General features: G+C 36.9%; 1 protein-coding gene across 2 annotated transcripts; it reads right to left on the bottom strand.

Moving 5' to 3' along the window:
* Positions 1-9,687: 9,687 nt before the first annotated feature.
* pycr1b (pyrroline-5-carboxylate reductase 1b) lies at positions 9,688-18,147 on the bottom strand. 2 transcript variants are annotated; one of them, XM_067387062.1, is made up of 8 exons: positions 18,009-18,147; positions 17,446-17,527; positions 15,788-15,858; positions 15,206-15,385; positions 12,674-12,895; positions 12,330-12,422; positions 11,091-11,254; positions 9,688-10,646 (listed from the first exon to the last, which is right to left on the bottom strand). In XM_067387062.1, exons 2-8 carry the CDS (start codon positions 17,510-17,512, stop codon positions 10,484-10,486), a joined length of 960 nt encoding a protein of 319 aa, XP_067243163.1. In that variant the 5' UTR covers positions 17,513-17,527; positions 18,009-18,147; the 3' UTR covers positions 9,688-10,483. The 2 variants fall into 2 exon arrangements, with proteins under 2 accessions (XP_067243163.1, XP_067243164.1); XM_067387063.1 differs by lacking the exons at positions 9,688-10,646; positions 11,091-11,254 and adding an exon at positions 12,091-12,221.
* Positions 18,148-18,387: the final 240 nt, after the last annotated feature.

Genomic DNA, 18,387 nt, shown 5'->3' on the forward strand with positions numbered 1-18,387 from the left:
GTGTGTGTATTATAAACACAAACTTATGTTAGATGCGATTATGTGATTAATCGTGATTAATCGATTTGACAGCACTAATATTAAGTTATGAAAACATTATTTCTGAATGTTCTCATATAAGAAAAGTTTGTAAATATATGTGTATGTGTGTGTGTATATATATGCAAACTTTTATGTTAGATGTGAGATGTGATTATGCGATTAATCGCAATTAATCGATTTGACAGCACTAATATTAAGTTATGAAACATTTCTGAATGTTGTCATCTAACAAACGTTTGTAAATATATGTGTGTGTGTATACACAAACTTTTATGTTAGATGCGATTATGTGATTAATCGCGTTTAATCGATTTGACAGCACTAATATTAAGTTATGAAAACATTATTTTTGAATGTTCTCATATAAGAATAGTTTGTAAATATATATATATGTGTGTGTGTGTGTGTGTGTGTGTGTATTATATACACAAACCTTTGTTAGATGCGATATGCGATTATGTGATTAATTACGATTAATCGATTTGACAGCACTAATATTAAGTTATGAAAACATTATTTCTGAATGTTCTCATCTAACAAAAGTTTGTAAATATGTGTGTGTGTGTGTGTGTGTGTGTGTTATAAACACAAACTTATGTTAGATGCGATATGCGATTATTAACGATTAATCGATTTGACAGCACTAATATTAAGTTATTAAAACATTATTTTTGAATGTTCTCATATAAGAAAAGTTTGTAAATATATGTGTGTGTGTGTGTGTGTGTGTGTGTGTGTGTATTATAAACACAAACTTATGTTAGATGCGATATGCGATTATTAACGATTAATCGATTTGACAGCACTAATATTAAGTTATTAAAACATTATTTTTGAATGTTCTCATATAAGAAAAGTTTGTAAATATATGTGTATGTGTGTGTGTGTATATATATGCAAACTTTTATGTTAGATGTGAGATGTGATTTTGCGATTAATCACAATTAATCGATTTGACAGCACTAATATTAAGTTATGTAACATTTCTGAATGTTCTCATCTAACAAATGTTTGTAAATATATGTGTGTGTGTGTGTATTATAAACACAAACTTATTTTAGATGCGATATGCGATTAATCAATTTGACAGCACTAACATTAAGTTATGAAAACATTATTTCTGAATGTTTTCATCTAACAAAAGTTTGTAAATATATGTGTGTGTGTGTGTGTATTATAAACACAAACTTATGTTAGATGCGATTATGTGATTAATCGTGATTAATCGATTTGACAGCACTAATATTAAGTTATTAAAACATTATTTCTGAATGTTCTCATATAAGAAAAGTTTGTAAATATATGTGTATGTGTGTGTGTGTATATATATGCAAACTTTTATGTTAGATGTGAGATGTGATTATGCGATTAATCGCAATTAATCGATTTGACAGCACTAATATTAAGTTATGAAACATTTCTGAATGTTCTCATCTAACAAACGTTTGTAAATATGTGTGTGTGTGTGTGTGTGTGTGTGTATATACACAAACTTTTATGTTAGATGCGATTATGTGATTAATCGCGATTAATCGTTTTGACAGCACTAATATTAAGTTATGAAAACATTATTTTTGAATGTTCTCATATAAGAAAAGTTTGTAAATATATGTGTATGTGTGTGTGTGTATATATATGCAAACTTTTATGTTAGATGTGAGATGTGATTATGCGATTAATCGCAATTAATCGATTTGACAGCACTAATATTAAGTTATGAAACATTTCTGAATGTTGTCATCTAACAAACATTTGTAAATATATGTGTGTGTATACACAAACTTTTATGTTAGATGCGATTATGTGATTAATCGCGATTAATCGATTTGACAGCACTAATATTAAGTTATGAAAACATTATTTTTGAATGTTCTCATATAAGAAAAGTTTGTAAATATATATATGTGTGTGTGTGTGTGTGTGTGTGTATTATATACACAAACCTTTGTTAGATGCGATATGCGATTATGTGATTAATTACGATTAATCGATTTGACAGCACTAATATTAAGTTATGAAAACATTATTTCTGAATGTTCTCATATAACAAAAGTTTGTAAATATATGTGTGTGTGTTATAAACACAAACTTATGTTAGATGCGATATGCGATTAATCACGATTAATCGATTTGACAGCACTAATATTAAGTTATGAAAACATTATTTATGAATGTTCTCATCTAACAAACGTTTGTAAATATGTGTGTGTGTGTGTGTGTGTATTATATTATTATACACAAACATTTATGTTACATATTAATATTAAGTTAGATATCTTAATATTAAGTTATGAAAACATTATTTATGAATGTTCTCAGAACATTCAAAATGTCCAATGTTTTAAAAACATTGCATTTTATAATTTTGCAAACATAATGAGAACATTACTTTTGAATGAACTTTGAGAGAACCTTGTTAGAACGTTCTGAGAACGTTCCCTGTTAGCTGGGACAGGCAACATAAGAGTAAATGAGAATTTTTCCTTTTGGATGATCTATCCCTTTTATCTGTGCAAAAACTTAGAATAAAAATAATCCCAAGTAGTTAAAAATGGTTCACAAATAGGCAAAAGCTCTTTTGAAGAAACTTGTTTGGCGAGGCGAGCAACTCAAGAATGGAGAAAATGACTGATTGTGTTTGTGGAACATCATCAGAAAATGATGTCTGAAACAGTCCCGCGTGTTTCCAGAGGAATAACAGGAGCGTAAGATTCGTTTGACTTATCAGCGTTTGAGAGCGCTGGGCCAGCCGAGGAAGAACCCCTGGAATAAAAGGAGGATTATCAAACTCTTTAGCGCCTCCTCGACTTCCAATCAGAGACACAAATAAACAGCGGCCCTCAGAACACACAACACAAGAGCAGCGTCCTTAATCACATGCTGAACGCTGGAACTAATCCTGCTGTCCTGCCCGTGAAGGGAAAGACATCGACACATAATAGTAATCACTTTGAAAGGTTCTGAGGAACAGAAATTAACTCTTGCTCTGAAACTTTGCAAAAATGAAAATGCTTGTGTTGTAATTCAAGGAAGTCTATCAGGAATCTGCCCCAGTCAGACTTGGGCACTTCAGCTTTATTAGACTTTTTACATAATGATAAGAAAAGGAACAGGATGTTCATAAAGAGCTGAAGGGACAGCCAGCTTTACTGAGGATGTCAACTCATCTTTCTAAATGCTGATGTTATGATTTGTGTAATTTGATCAAACAGGTTGCAATATAAAATAACACACCATCAGGATCACATGGAGGTCAGCCATCACAAATGCCATTATCCCAGCTCACAAAGAACGTTCCGGCAAGGTTCTCTCAAAGTTATGAGCAAACATCCTTTCATTAAGATTATTAAAACATTCATTCAGAAATATTCAGTCTTTAATAATGTTCTCAGAATGTTAGCACAATTACTACCTGTTTTAGAATGTTCAGAGAACACTCAAAAGTAACATTCACATAATGTTTGAAGAATGATACAATCCCTTGATGTTCGCATTTAAAAAATGAACAGAACATTCAGGAGTAATGTTTTCATAACATTAGCAAAAAAACATAAAATGTTCTTATACAGTATTGGTCAGCCACTTTGCTCTGCTCGTTTCCTTCTCTGAGCTGGTGTCTCCTCTACATGAACTTTGACCTGTAGGTCAGAGCAGCTTCAGAAGTGACCCTGACGGTTCTAAAACAGGCGTCTGTCTTCATGCACTCATCTACATGCCAGCTGAGCAGAAAAAACATCTACAAAATTCAGCTCTAGAAATAGCTGAGCCTCCAGCTGAGTTTGGAAACGTTCCCTCACATCAGCTCAACGCAGCAGAACTCACTCACACACACACACACACACACACACACACACACACACACACACACACACACTCACTCAGTAGTGAATGTGCGCTTGTGTGTGTGTGTGTGTGAGTGTGTGTGATGAATGAGTGAGTGAATTAGTGTGTGAGTGAATAAGTGTGTGAGTGAATGTGTGTGTGAGTGATTGAGTATGCGAGTGTGTGTGTGAATGAGTGAATGAATGAGTGAGTGTGTGAATGAATGAATGAGTGTGTGAGTGAATGAGTGAGTGTGTGTGAGTGAATGAATGAGTGAGTGTATTAGTGTGTGAGTGAATAAGTGTGTGAGTGATTGAGTGTGTGAGTGTGTGTGTGTGAATGAGTGAATGAATGAGTGAGTGAGTGTGTGAATGAATGAGTGAGTGTGTAAGTGAATGAATGAGTGTGTGTGAGTGAGTGAGTGAGTGAATGAGTGTGTGAGTGAATGAATGTGTGTGAGTGTGTGAGTGAATGAATGAGTGAGTGTGTTAGTGAATGAGTGTGTGTGTGTGTGTGAGTGAATGAATGAGTGAGTGATTGAGTATGCGAGTGTGTGTGTGTGTGAATGAGTGAGTGAGTGAATAAGTGAGTGAGTGAATTAGTGTGTGAGTGAATGAATGAGTGAGTGTGTTAGTGAATGAGTGAGTGTGTGTGTGTGTGAGTGAGTGAATGAATGAGTGAGTGTATTAGTGTGTGAGTGAATAAGTGTGTGAGTGAATGAGTGTGTGAGTGATTGAGTATGCGAGTGTGTGTGTGAATGAGTGAATGAATGAGTGAGTGAGTGTGTGAATGAATGAATGAGTGAGTGTGTAAGTGAATGAATGAGTGTGTGTGAATGAGTGAGTGAATGAGTGTGTGAGTGAATGAATGTGTGTGAGTGTGTGAGTGAATGAATGAGTGAGTGTGTGTGTTAGTGAATGAGTGAGTGTGTGTGTGTGTGTGAATGAATGAGTGAGTGAATTAGTGTGAGTGAATAAGTGTATGAGTGAATGTGTGTGTGAGTGATTGAGTATGCGAGTGTGTGTGTGAATGAGTGAGTGAGTGAGTGAGTGAATGAATAAGTGAGTGAGTGAGTGAATGCATGAGTGAGTGAGTGTGTGAATGCATGAGTGAGTGAGTGTGTGAGTGAATGAATGAGTGAGTGTGTTAGTGAATGAATGAGTGAGTGAATTAGTGTGTGAGTGAATAAGTGTGTGAGTGAATGAGTGTGTGAGTGATTGAGTATGCGAGTGTGTGTGAATGAGTGAATTAATGAGTGAGTGTGTGAGTGAATGAATGAGTGTGTGTGAGTGAATGAATGAGTGAGTGAATTAGTGTGTGAGTGTGTGAGTGAATGAATGAGTGAGTGAGTGTGTGTGTGTGTGTGTGTGAGTGAATGAATGAGTGAGTGTGTGTGTGAGTGAATGAGTGAGTGAGTGAGTGAGTGTGTGTGTGAGTGAAAGAATGAGTGTGTGTGTGAGTGAATGAATGAGTGTGTGAGTGAATGAATAAGTGTGTGTGTGAGTGAATGAATGAGTGAGTGTGTGAGTGAATGAGTGAGTGAATGCATGAGTGAGTGTGTATGTGTGTGAGTGAATGAGTGAGTGTGTGAGTGAATGAATGAGTGAGTGTGTGTGTGAGTGAATGAATGAGTGTGTGTGTGTGTGAGTGAATGAATGAGTGAGTGAGTGTGTGAGTGAATGAGTGTGTGAGTGAATGAATGAGTGAGTGTGTGTGTGAGTGAGTGAATGAATGAGTGAGTGTGTGTGTGAGTGAATGAATGAGTGTGTGTGTGTGAGTGAATGAATGAATGAATGAGTGAGTGTGTGTGTGAGTGAATGAATGAGTGAGTGAGTGAGTGAATGAATGAGTGAGTGTGTGTGTGTGAGTGAATGAGTGTGTGTGTGTGAGTGAATGAATGAGTGAGTGTGTGAGTGAATGAATGAGTGAGTGTGTGTGTGAGTGAATGAATGAGTGTGTGTGTGTGTGAGTGAATGAATGAGTGAGTGTGTGTGAGTGAATGAATGAGTGAGTGTGTGTGTGAGTGAATGAATGAATGAGTGAGTGTGTGAGTGAATGAATGAGTGAGTGAGTGTGTGAGTGAATGAATGAGTGAGTGTGTGAGTGAATGAATGAGTGAGTGTGTGTGTGTGTGAGTGAATGAATGAGTGAGTGTGTGAGTGAATGAATGAGTGAGTGTGTGTGTGTGAGTGAATGAATGAGTGAGAGAGTGTGTGTGTGAGTGAATGAGTGAGTGTGTGAATGAATGAGTGAGTGAATGCATGAGTGAGTGAGTGAGTGTGTGTGTGAGTGAGTGAATGAATGAGTGAGTGTGTGAGTGAATGAATGAGTGAGTGAGTGTGTGAGTGAATGAATGAGTGAGTGAATGCATGAGTGAGTGAGTGTGTGTGTGAGTGAATGAATGAGTGAGTGAGTGTGTGAGTGAATGAGTGAGTGAATGCATGAGTGAGTGAGTGTGTGAGTGAATGAATGAGTGAGTGTGTGAGTGAATGAGTGAGTGAGTGTGTGTGTGAGTGAATGAATGAGTGTGTGTGTGTGTGTGTGTGTGAGTGAATGAATGAGTGAGTGTGTGTGAGTGAATGAATGAGTGAGTGAATGCATGAGTGAGTGTGTGTGTGAGTGAATGAATGAGTGAGTGAGTGTGTGAGTGAATGAATGAGTGAGTGAGTGAATGAATGAGTGAGTGAATGCATGAGTGAGTGAGTGTGTGTGTGAGTGAGTGAATGAATGAGTGAGTGAATGAATGAGTGAGTGAATGCATGAGTGAGTGTGTGTGTGAGTGAGTGAATGAATGAGTGTGTGTGTGAGTGAATGAATGAGTGAGTGTGTGAGTGAATGAATGAGTGAGTGTGTGTGTGAGTGAATGAATGAGTGAGAGAGTGTGTGTGTGAGTGAATGAATGAGTGAGTGAGTGTGTGAATGAATGAGTGAGTGAATGCATGAGTGAGTGAGTGTGTGTGTGTGTGAGTGAGTGAGTGAATGAGTGAGTGTGTGAGTGAATGAATGAGTGAGTGAATGCATGAGTGAGTGTGTGTGTGAGTGAGTGAATGAATGAGTGAGTGAGTGTGTGAGTGAATGAATGAGTGAGTGAATGCATGAGTGAGTGAGTGTGTGTGTGAGTGAATGAATGAGTGAGTGTGTGAGTGAATGAGTGAGTGAGTGTGTGTATGAGTGAATGAATGAGTGTGTGTGTGTGTGAGTGAATGAATGAGTGAGTGAGTGTGTGAATGAATGAATGAGTGAGTGTGTGAGTGAATGAATGAGTGTGTGTGTGTGTGTGAGTGAATGAGTGAGTGTGTGTGTGAGTGAATGAGTGAGTGAGTGTGTGAATGAATGAATGAGTGAGTGTGTGAGTGAATGAGTGAGTGTGTGTGAGTGAATGAATGAGTGTGTGTGTGAGTGAATGAGTGAGTGTGTGTGTGTGAGTGAATGAATGAGTGAGTGTGTGAGTGAATGAATGAGTGAGTGTGTGAGTGAATGAGTGAGTGAGTGTGTGTGTGTGAATGAATGAGTGAGTGAATGAGTGTGTGAGTGAATGAATGAGTGAGTGTGTGTGTGAATGAATGAGTGAGTGAGTGTGTGAGTGAATGAATGAGTGAGTGTGTGTGAGTGAATGAGTGAGTGAGTGTGTCTGTGTGAATGAGTGAGTGAGTGAATGAATGAATGAGTGAGTGTGTGAGTGAATGAGTGTGTGTGTGTGTGTGTGTGTGTGAATGAGTGAGTGTGTGTGTGTGAGTGAATGAATGAGTGTGTGAGTGAATGAATGAGTGAGTGTGTGTGAATGAATGAGTGAGTGAGTGAATGAGTGAGTGTGTGAGTGAATGAGTGTGTGTGTGAATGAATGAGTGTGTGAGTGAATGAATGTGTGAGTGTGTGAATGAATGAGTGAATGAGTGTGAGTGAATGAGTGTGTGTGTGTGTGAATGAGTGAGTGAGTGTGTGAATGAATGAGTGAATGAGTGTGAGTGAATGAGTGTGTGTGTGAATAAGTATGAGTGTGCGAGTGTGTGAGTGAATGAGTGTGTGTGTGTGTGAATAAGTGTGTGCGAGTCTGAGTGTGTGAGTGAATGTGTGTGTGTGTGAATAAGTGAGTAAGTGAATATGTGAGTGAATAAGTGCGAGTGTGTGTGTGAGTGAATGAGTGTGTGTGTGAATAAGTGTGAGTGAATGAGTGTGTGTGTGTGAATAAGTATGAGTGAGTGAATAAGTGTGAGTGTGCGAGTGTGTGAGTGAATGAGTGTGTGTTTGTGAATAAGTGTGTGCGAGTCTGTGAGTGTGTGTGAGTGAGTGAGTGAATGAGTGTGTGTGAATAAGTGTGCGAGTCTGTGAGTGTGTGTGAGTGAGTGAGTGAATGAGTGTGTGTGAGTGAATGTGTGTGTGAGTGAGTGAGTGAATGAGTGTGTGTGAGTGAATGTGTGTGTGAGTGAGTGAATGTGTGTGTGAGTGAATAAGTGTGAGTATGCGAGCGAGTGTGTGAATGAGTGTGTGTGAGTGAATGTGTGTGTGAGTGAGTGAGTGAATGAGTGTGTGTGAGTGAATGTGTGTGTGAGTGAGTGAATGTGTGTGTGAGTGAATAAGTGTGAGTATGCGAGCGAGTGAGTGAATGAGTGAGTGTGTGAGTGAATGAGTGTGTGTGAGTGAATGTGTGTGTGAGTGAGTGAGTGAATGAGTGTGTGTGAGTGAATGTGTGTGTGAGTGAGTGAATGTGTGTGTGAGTGAATAAGTGTGAGTATGCGAGCGAGTGTGTGAATGAGTGTGTGTGAGTGAATGTGTGTGTGAGTGAGTGAGTGAATGAGTGTGTGTGAGTGAATGTGTGTGTGAGTGAGTGAATGTGTGTGTGAGTGAATAAGTGTGAGTATGCGAGCGAGTGAGTGAATGAGTGAGTGTGTGAGTGAATGAGTGAGTGTGTGTGTGTTAGTGAATGAGTGTGTGTGTGTTAGTGAATGAGTGTGTGTGTGTGTGAATGAATGTGAGAGTGAATGAGTGTGTGTGTGTGAGTGAATGAATGAGTGAGTGTGTGTGAGTGAATGAATGTGTGAGTGAATGAATGAGTGAGTGTGTGTTAGTGAATGAGTGAGTGTGTGTGTGAATGAATGTGAGAGTGAATGAGTGTGTGTGTGTGAGTGAATGAATGAGTGTGTGTGTGAGTGAATGAATGAGTGAGTGTGTGTGAGTGAATGAATGTGAGAGTGAATGAGTGTGTGTGTGTGAGTGAATGAATGAGTGAGTGTGTGTGTGTGAATGAATGAGTGAGTGTGTGTGAGTGAATGAATGAGTGTGTTAGTGAATGAGTGTGTGTGAATAAGTATGAGTGAGTAAGTGCGAGTGAGTGTGTGTGAATGAATGAGTGAGTGTGTGTGAGTGAATGAATGAGTGTGTTAGTGAATGAGTGTGTGTGAATAAGTATGAGTGAGTAAGTGCGAGTGAGTGTGTGTGAATGAATGAGTGATTGTGTCTGTGATTGAATGTGTGAATCAGTGAGTGAATGAGTGTGTGTTAGAGTGTGACTGAACCTTTTTTCTGAGTACAAGTTGTCTGTTTTTAGTACATTTAGTGCATCTGATCAAGTGTTAACTTTCAGAACATCACTATCAGAACTAATATTTGAGATGACTGACTAGTAAAGTCAAGTCACCTTCATTTCTACAGTACAGATCATTTCAGAACAGCTTCACCATGAGAAACGGAAAAGATCAGTGATGCAAACAGAATTCAGTTCTGCTGTAAAGCAGCTCTAAAAAAAGACAAGTGTCATTATTCAGCTGAACTCAGTTCAGTGTTGAGAATGACTAGACTCGCTAATAACTGAAATGTTCAATGACTGAAAAAAACTTGCGCAATCACATGGAGAAACAGTTTACGGTAACACACGAGGAAGAAGCCTCTACTGAGAAAAACTTGTGCAATGTTTTTGGTGGTTTGTGTGTTCAGCACCTGAAGGCCGTCATGACGCAGCGTGTTTGTTCTCCTGTTGAGAAACACCTTCAGTTCATTTGCTTAAAGAAACATTAATTATTCATAGTTCCCTCCTGCTCGAATTACAGGTCTGAAACAAACTCAATGTTCTCGCTCATCAGGAACGAAGTTCATCAATGAAGCAGACGGAAATAAAACTGCAAGCGTAAGCACTTCTTTTTTAACATTAAGCACCATTTATGTGGTTTTCTGCAATAGAAATACACATAACGGACAGACAGAAAGATGCTTCACACATGACAACCGGCTTACAAAACACTTTGGCTGTTTGACATCCATTATTAACGTTTTAAAAATAAAATAAAAATTATATACGGGCATCAATTAATCCACATGAAGTGTTCGAAAAAGAGGTAAAATATTCAAAAGAGATCAAGAGAAGTAAAGAAACTTTTAAAGAGCCACACAGAAAAATCAACAGGTCTGAAGGTTTGTGTGCAAATGACCGTAAAGTGACTATTGACATTTTATATTACTTCCTTTAAATTCTCAGAGATATGGCATGAGAATGACACTCCATAATGAGATAATTTCCTGTACTAGTGTAACATCATAATGCACTTCAGTGTGATGTGTGTGTTTGTATGGACGGACGCCACTGCCATCTTCTTGTATTGTCCCGTGAGAGATCAGATCGTCATGTTCAGGTCTTCTTGGCGCCGCTCCGGTTGTTGAACAGGTTCACTCTGCTCTTGGTTCCCACTGACGTGGACGAGACACCCGGCTGCTGCAGCACTTTATCCAGCGTCGTCTTCTTGATGGCAGCGGGCGAGATCCTCTCCTGATCGGCCAGAAACTGCAGCTCCCTGCCAAGAGGAACATGTTAATAAAAAGGACCTGCTTTTCTTTATGCTGTTTTTGGGCTCTACTACTATTTTCATTTAAAGGAGACCTATAATGCTCCTTTCACAAGATGTAATATAAGTCTTTGATGTCTTCAGAATGTGTCTGTGAAGTTTCAGCTGAAAATACCCCACAGATCATTTATTATAGCTTGTCAAATTTATGTCAAAATCTATTTGGGTGTGAGAAAAAACACGCCGTTTGTGTGTCCCTTTAAATGCAAATGAGCTGCTGCTCCCCGCCCCCTTTCCAGAAGAGGGCGGCGCTTTAACAGCTCAACAACAACAAAGCTGGAGAATCTCATGCAGCCAAAATGAGGAAAGTGTTCAGCCTTACATTGTTCAAATTGGTTACATTAAATTCAATTGATTAGACTTGCTTTTTGATTATTAAAGTTTTTCTCTTACCGGGTTCGGATGCAGGACGCCTCCACGGCGTTGATTAGGAGACTCCGGAAGCCTCCGCTCTCCAGGAAGTGCAGTGCGTGGATTGTAGCGCCACCTGGTGAGCAGACGTTGTCCTTCAGTTGCCCCGGGTGCTGCTCCGAGTCCAAAAGCATTTTAGCCGCACCCTGTAAATAATAATGACAGAAGAAAACTGGAATTTTGGAAAAAATAAAATGGATTTCATAGGCTCTAAAAATGTAGCTTTTGTTCAAATGTAATAATAATTTTTATGATTTCAATTCATTAGATATGGTTTTTAATTACTGCAATATAGTTTAACATTTAAAACAGAATCCAGAAAAAAAGAAAGAAAGGAGGAGGAAAAAAAGAAAAAAAGGGGGATTTGGGGAAAAATATTTTTTTTTTCCAAAAGATTTAAAAACTTTTTTGTTAAAATTTAATAAAGTGTTGTTAAATCATAATGCTTTTTGATTAATAATTTATTTAACCATTAAAACAGAATATGTGAAAAAGAAAAAAAATTAATAGGGCCCTAAAATTAATTTAATTTAATAAAACAGAATCTAGAAAAAAAAAATGGGGGAAATTGGGGGAGAAATGGGGACATAAAACTTTTATTTTTATTAAAATTTAATGAATTACTGTTAAAATGTACTGAAAAAAATAAATACAATTTAATGCAACCATTAAGACAGAGAGTTTTTAAAAAATCCAGTAAAAATAAAATTGCAAAAAAAATTCTTACTTTTATTTTTGTTAAAATTAGTGTTCTTAAATTGTAATGCTTTTGGATAAATAATAATAATAATAATAATAATAAATTGTAAGAATTAAAACAGAAATTTGGGGGTGTGGGGCCTTAAATTTTTAGGGCCCTGAACTTTATTTAATTTTTGTTAATTTAATAAAACAGAATCCAGAAAAAAAAAAAAAAAAAAAAAAAAAAACATTAGTCAAGAACACACTTAAGTATTAAATAAGACACTACAGCTGTATTGGAATGTAAAAATCACTAAATAAAGCATAAATTTGCATAATATTTGTAATGCCATCAAGCTAAACTCATTTCAAGTTTTTTTAAGGTTTATACATACAAAAATTGTTGTAGCTTCAGCCTCACATTTATCACCACTTGGAAAAAAAAGGTCAAAAGGTCATGTCATCTTGTGTATGTGCATCTTTAACCACTATTATAATCAGTTCAAAACCAGACTACAAAAGTCATGTGACGTGACGTACCAGTAAAGCTTGAGCTCCCAGTCTCACCGCCAGTCTCCGTGGCAACCCCATCTTCACCCCACCATCAGCCAGAGCGTCCAGAGCCGTAAACGCCTGACAACAAACAAATATAAATTATTAAAAAAAGGGGTTATTCTCATGCTGAGAACAAAGTAAATGTCATAAATACAGTAAAAATTGTGAAATATTACTACTACGTAAATTAGCTAATGTTCTATGCAAATATATAGTAAAATATAATTTATTCCTGTGATCAAAGCTGAATTTTCAGCATCATTACTCCAGTCTTCAGTGTCACATGATCCACATGTTTCCCATTGTCAGTGTGTGAAGGTGAGGCTCACGTAAGCAGGTCCGCTGCCGCTGAGGCCCGTCACGGCGTCGATAAGATCCTCCTCCACCTCCGTGCAGAAGCCGACGCTCGCCATGAGCTGCTCCAGGAGCTTCCCGTCCTCCACGTCAGCGTGAGTTCCCGTGGCGTAAACCGTCGCTCCCTCGCGCACCACCACCGGCGTGTTGGTCATGCAGCGCATCACTTTAGGAGACGTGCGGTACTGAAGCAGCTTCTGCACACAGAGGAGGATTCATCTGCATCTTATTTACCTGTACATGGAATTATTGCTATTATTAAAAGTGTTTATGTTATATAAATATATGTTTCACTGATCAGGCATAACATTGACACCTTTCTAATATTGTGTTGCTGCCAAAACAGCCCTGACCCGTCGAGGCATGGACTCCTGAAGGTGAGCTGAGGTATCTGATGTATCAAGATGTTAGCAGCAGATCCTTTAAGTCCTGTAAGTTGTGAGGTGGATCGGACTTGTTTGTTCAGCACATCCCATAGATGCTCGATTGGATTGAGATCTGGGGAATTTGGAGGCGGAGTCAACACCTCAAACTCGTTGTTGTGCTCCTCAAACCATTTTTGCTTTGTGGCAGGAGCATTATCCTGCTGAAAGAGGCCACAGCCACCAGGGAATACCATGAAAGGCTGTACTTGGTCTGCAAAAATGCTTAGGTAGGTGGAACGTGTCAAAGTAACATCCACATGGATGGCCAAGGTCACACTGGCTAAAAAATAAGCTGGGTAAAAAATATTGATTTCTTGATTTTAATCGGTTCTTATTTTTACGAACTGATATCGATTCTTAAATCTCAAGAATCGATTATTCTAGTCTGTTATCAGTTGATGAATGAGCAGAATATGTAGCACCTCCCATTCAATAAATCACAATAATCTTTGTTACTTTTGATATGAAGCAAAGTCTCAGATTTCAAATGACGTCCATCTTAATATGAGATTCAAAAAATAAAAAAATAAACTGTTTAATGTGGCGTGACAGATTGCTTTAGCGCCTCAGTTAAAGAGAAGCATGTGATCATCCTCTCCTCCGCTTTAATACCAGTTACAGCGAAATAAACATGAACATCTGAAGGTATGTTAAAATATACAGTACAACTTACTGAAATCCGTATCATGTCTCGTGTAATCGCTCAATCAGTGCTTCAACCTCGGAAAGACGTCAATAAAACAGCTTGTAACCTCAGAAAAACATATTCAGTGACCATAAACTCATTAGTCAGCTAGAAAAGTGAACTCTAGAAAGATAAATATAGCTATGCACCATTACATATTCATTATAATTTTTAATGTTCTTCAATATTTAATGCATGTTTGAATAAATCCACGATTTAAAAAAAAAAACAACGAATATGATTATGTAATTCTAAACTTTATTTATGATAAAAACATAATTGAGTGTAATTTAAGTGTTTGTATATAAATAAGTTAATTTAACCTTCAATATTGTTATAGTAGCACCAGCTGACTCTCATGTGTAGTTTACAGCATTAGTTGAGAGATTTTTTTCCTGAATTTTTGTACTGAAACTGAAATACTACATCCAATCGAATCTAAATAATTGAATCGAAAGCATGTGAATAGTAATCGAATCGAATTGTGCATCACAGCCCTACTGTATTCTGACACCTTTCTATCAGAACCAGCATTAACTTCTTGAGCTACAGGAGCTCGTCTGTTGGATCAGACCACACGGTCCAGCCTTCACTCCCCACCTCGGCCGCCCATCGCCGGTTCACCACTGTTCCTTCCTTGGATCACTTTTGATAGATACTGACCACTGCAGACCGGGAACACCCCACAAGAGCTGCAGTTCTGGAGATGCTCTGACCCAGTCGTCTAGTTGGTCCTTGTCAAACTCGCTCAAATCCTTACGCTTGCCCATTTTTCCTGCTTCTAAAACATCAAGTTTGAGGACAAAATGTTCACTGTCCACCCACTAACAGGCGCCATGATGAAGAGATAATCAGTGTTACTCACTTCACCTGTCAGTGCTCATAATGTTATGCCTGATCGGTTTATATGTGTGTAATTTACATATACTGGGTACTCATTGTGCAGTGAATGAACTACTCCGGAAATCACATGCTGAAAACATGCGCTTTATGGAACAATGATTTATACTTCCAGAAGCTGCTCTACACTCCATGTAAATAATCACAGAGAAGAAAAGAAGATGAACGTGTAGCGGTCAATATGAAACAACGGATCAAATCACACCATAATTGATTCCTTTGGGAGCTTCGGCCGAGGAAAAATGTTTGATAAAAGAGAAAAATGCATAACCTGAGGGAGAGACGAGCTTCAGCATAATTAATAGCAAGGAATGTGTTTTTCACGAGCCACGACAGGTTAGTACTAAAAGAACAATAATGCAGCGTTTCATCTGCCACTTTCTGCTGAATAATTCAGTCAGTCCGGTTTATATTAAACTCACAGTGTGTAGAGAAGTTGTTCATGACATTATTAAAAGCATGCATGAAACTCAGTGAAGTATTCGTGTGTCTCGCACCTTCTCGATGGAGCTGATCGTGACTCCGGCAGCACAGGAGACGATGAGGTGACGGTCCTCGATATCCGGACCGATTTCATCCAGAACGAACGGGATGATGTGCGGCTTGACCGCCAGGAACAGAACGTCACTCTTGTGTGTGGCTTCTTTGTTGCTTGTAGTCAAACTGACGCCCATTTTCTGTGAAAAGAACATGTTTAAGTCATCATGAAATCAAAATTAAATTCATATTATTATGGAATATTGCAGTGTTTATTCGAAATGATTTATCGGTGCACTTCATCATCATTGTTTTAAATTCATGTTCCTCGTAATTTTGAATTAGAATAACTTCCCTTCCCTCTTGCAGCGACATCTGATGATGAAGGCGGAGCAACCTGTCACTCACATGAGATCCACCAATAGCAAACCACAACCATCCAATCAATTCCCTACAGACAAAATCAAGCCCCGACCTACATTTGTTCTTGTTTGCAAAGCAGTTTCTCTCGGATATACGGCACAATAGGGAAGAAAAGACGAGTGCAACTTCTCTTTCATGACAACTTTAAACTTTAAACATCAGAGTTCAGGTTCACACACCCGTAGACCGGAGACTGTTGGCAGATCTGTGTCAGGTGAACTCGCTGTGATTCTGTTTGCAGCAATTACACCTGAAAAACACAGAGCAAAAACACAAACACAACATGACTTCAGGAAACGGAGAACATACACTATACGACTATGACACGCTTATTGTGTGGTTTGATATTTTTGGATATTGAGAGTCGAACTGGTTGTTGTATGTAAAAGAGCTGAATGAAATGGACCACAGGGGGGAAAAATATAATTTGTATTTGAGTTTTAAAGTAAAAAAAAAAAAAAACTTGTCGCAAAGCAGCGCTGACAGAAATGCAAATGAAATAAAAATCAAATATAAATATTAGATGAAAACCTAACCCTAATGAAAATTAGAAATGCTTTTGCAACTAACTGAAATTGTATTTTAAGTTGAAACTCTAAAATTACTAACTGCAAATAAATAAAAATTAAAAGTGAAATAATAAAAATAAATTAAACCTAAATATTAATATAAAAAACAAACCCTAATAAAAAGGACTAAATTTCTAAAATTAAAATGAAAACAGAAAAATAAAAGTTTATAATAAAAATAATAATAATATTAAAAAAAAGACCACAGAGGGCAAAAAATAATTTGTATTTGAGGTTAAAAAATAGAAGGTTAAATAATAATACTTCTATATTAGAACTTACTGGAACTAAGGTTATTATTGTAATCTAAAATGATTAAAATATATATACTTGTTAAAATAAATAAAATAATATAAATAAAAGATATACTAAATAAAAATGAGAAACATTGCCTTTAAGTTTATGCACTAAAATTTCAAACTGGAAATAAAGAAATAAAATAAATAAATAAAACTGAAATAATAAAAATGTATTAAACCTAAATATTCATATAAAAAAACTGAATACTAATAAAAATGACAAAGCATGTAACTACATTTCTAAAATAAAAAAAAATAAAAAAAGATTTTAATTTTTTTTAAAAAGTTTATTATTTTAAAAAAAAATGGACCACAGGGAGAAAAATTATTTGTATTTGAGGTAAAAAAAAAAAATAAGAAGAAAAAGAAGAAGATTTCATTATTTAAACAAATTGTTGTTCAAATAATTTCTGTCGTAATTTGAAGACTTCTACATTAGATCTTACTGGAACCAAGGTTATAATTGTTGATTAAAATGATTAAATAATATATTTGTTAAATGAAATAATATAAATAACAGATGCACTAAACAAAAATGAGAAACACTGCCATTTATTAGATGCACTAAAATTACAAACTGGAAATAAATAGACAAATAACTAAAACTTAAATTAAACCTAAATATTAATATAAAAAAACACTAATAAAAAAATGAAAAAAGCATCTAACTAAATTTCGAAAATTAAAATGAAAACATAAAAAATATTATTATTATTAAATAAATAAATAACTAAAACTGAAATAATAAAAATAAATTAAACTTAAATAGCAATATTAAAAAAAACATAATACAATTTCTAAAAAACTTTAATCAAATAAAATATAAAAACAAAAGCTTGTTATTTTTGGATCTTGACAGACGTGGTCACTGTGACCTGGTTGTTGCATGCAAAACAAATAAAATGATAGAACAATCCGATCAGTCGAGAGACTAAAGTTCATTAGTATGTGTCTGATGAGGTTTCTCACCCGCTGCTGTGAATCCCTTGACCAGGGCATGTGCCAGCTGACCCGCTCCAATGAAGCCCACACTCATCCTGATGATTCCTACCTGCAGAAACACAATCACACACATCAACTCGATTACTCTTCTGCCAAACACTTTCATCCACACAAACATGCATTGCATTGCATTGAGAACATATGCTGTTCATGCATTCACTGGGAATCAAAGCTTGAGCAACAACACATTCACAACCTGAAGAAGCTGGAAGACAATAATAAATTACAGAAAAACACTGTAAAATAACAATTATACAGGCATATTATGCATACATTGCAACATAATGACCACAATATTACTGTAGTAGTTGATGCACAATTAAGCAAAATTATAAAAATGGGCTATTTTTATCATTTTGCCTAACTGTGCATCAACTACAGTAATATTGCTGTCATACACAATAGCATAAAGTATAAATATGATGTTATTGTTAGTATGATGAGTGCATATGAATAATCATTCCTTATCCTGCAGCCTGATACAATCTCGAAAACATTTCATCATCTCAGGAAAATGAATATTTTCTCACCTCCGCCGAGATTCACTGAGAACTGAAGATTCGGTTCGGTGTTGTAGAAAATCAAACGCAACAAAAACACTAATTGGTGTCAACGTGGCTTCATTCCCTCCATGTGCAGAGAGAACACGCTCTGACTGACACATGGAGGCACCAATGAGAGGCGAGATGCTGTCGCGTCAGACCAATCAGCGCTCCTGGATGAAGTGAGGGCGGGGTTTGTAACAGAGAGGTCTTATTGCATCAGTTCCTGTAGAATAAACGCTGGATGTGGGTCAGTGGTGTGTGTTTGTGTTTATATAGGCTAGACACGTCACATAACAATGACAATTTATGCTTTACATTAATACACTGCACAAAATACGTTTTGCATGGGTTTTCTGTGAAGCTG

Source organism: Chanodichthys erythropterus, chromosome 6, assembly GCF_024489055.1.
Source record: "Chanodichthys erythropterus isolate Z2021 chromosome 6, ASM2448905v1, whole genome shotgun sequence".
NCBI lineage: Eukaryota > Metazoa > Chordata > Actinopteri > Cypriniformes > Xenocyprididae > Chanodichthys > Chanodichthys erythropterus.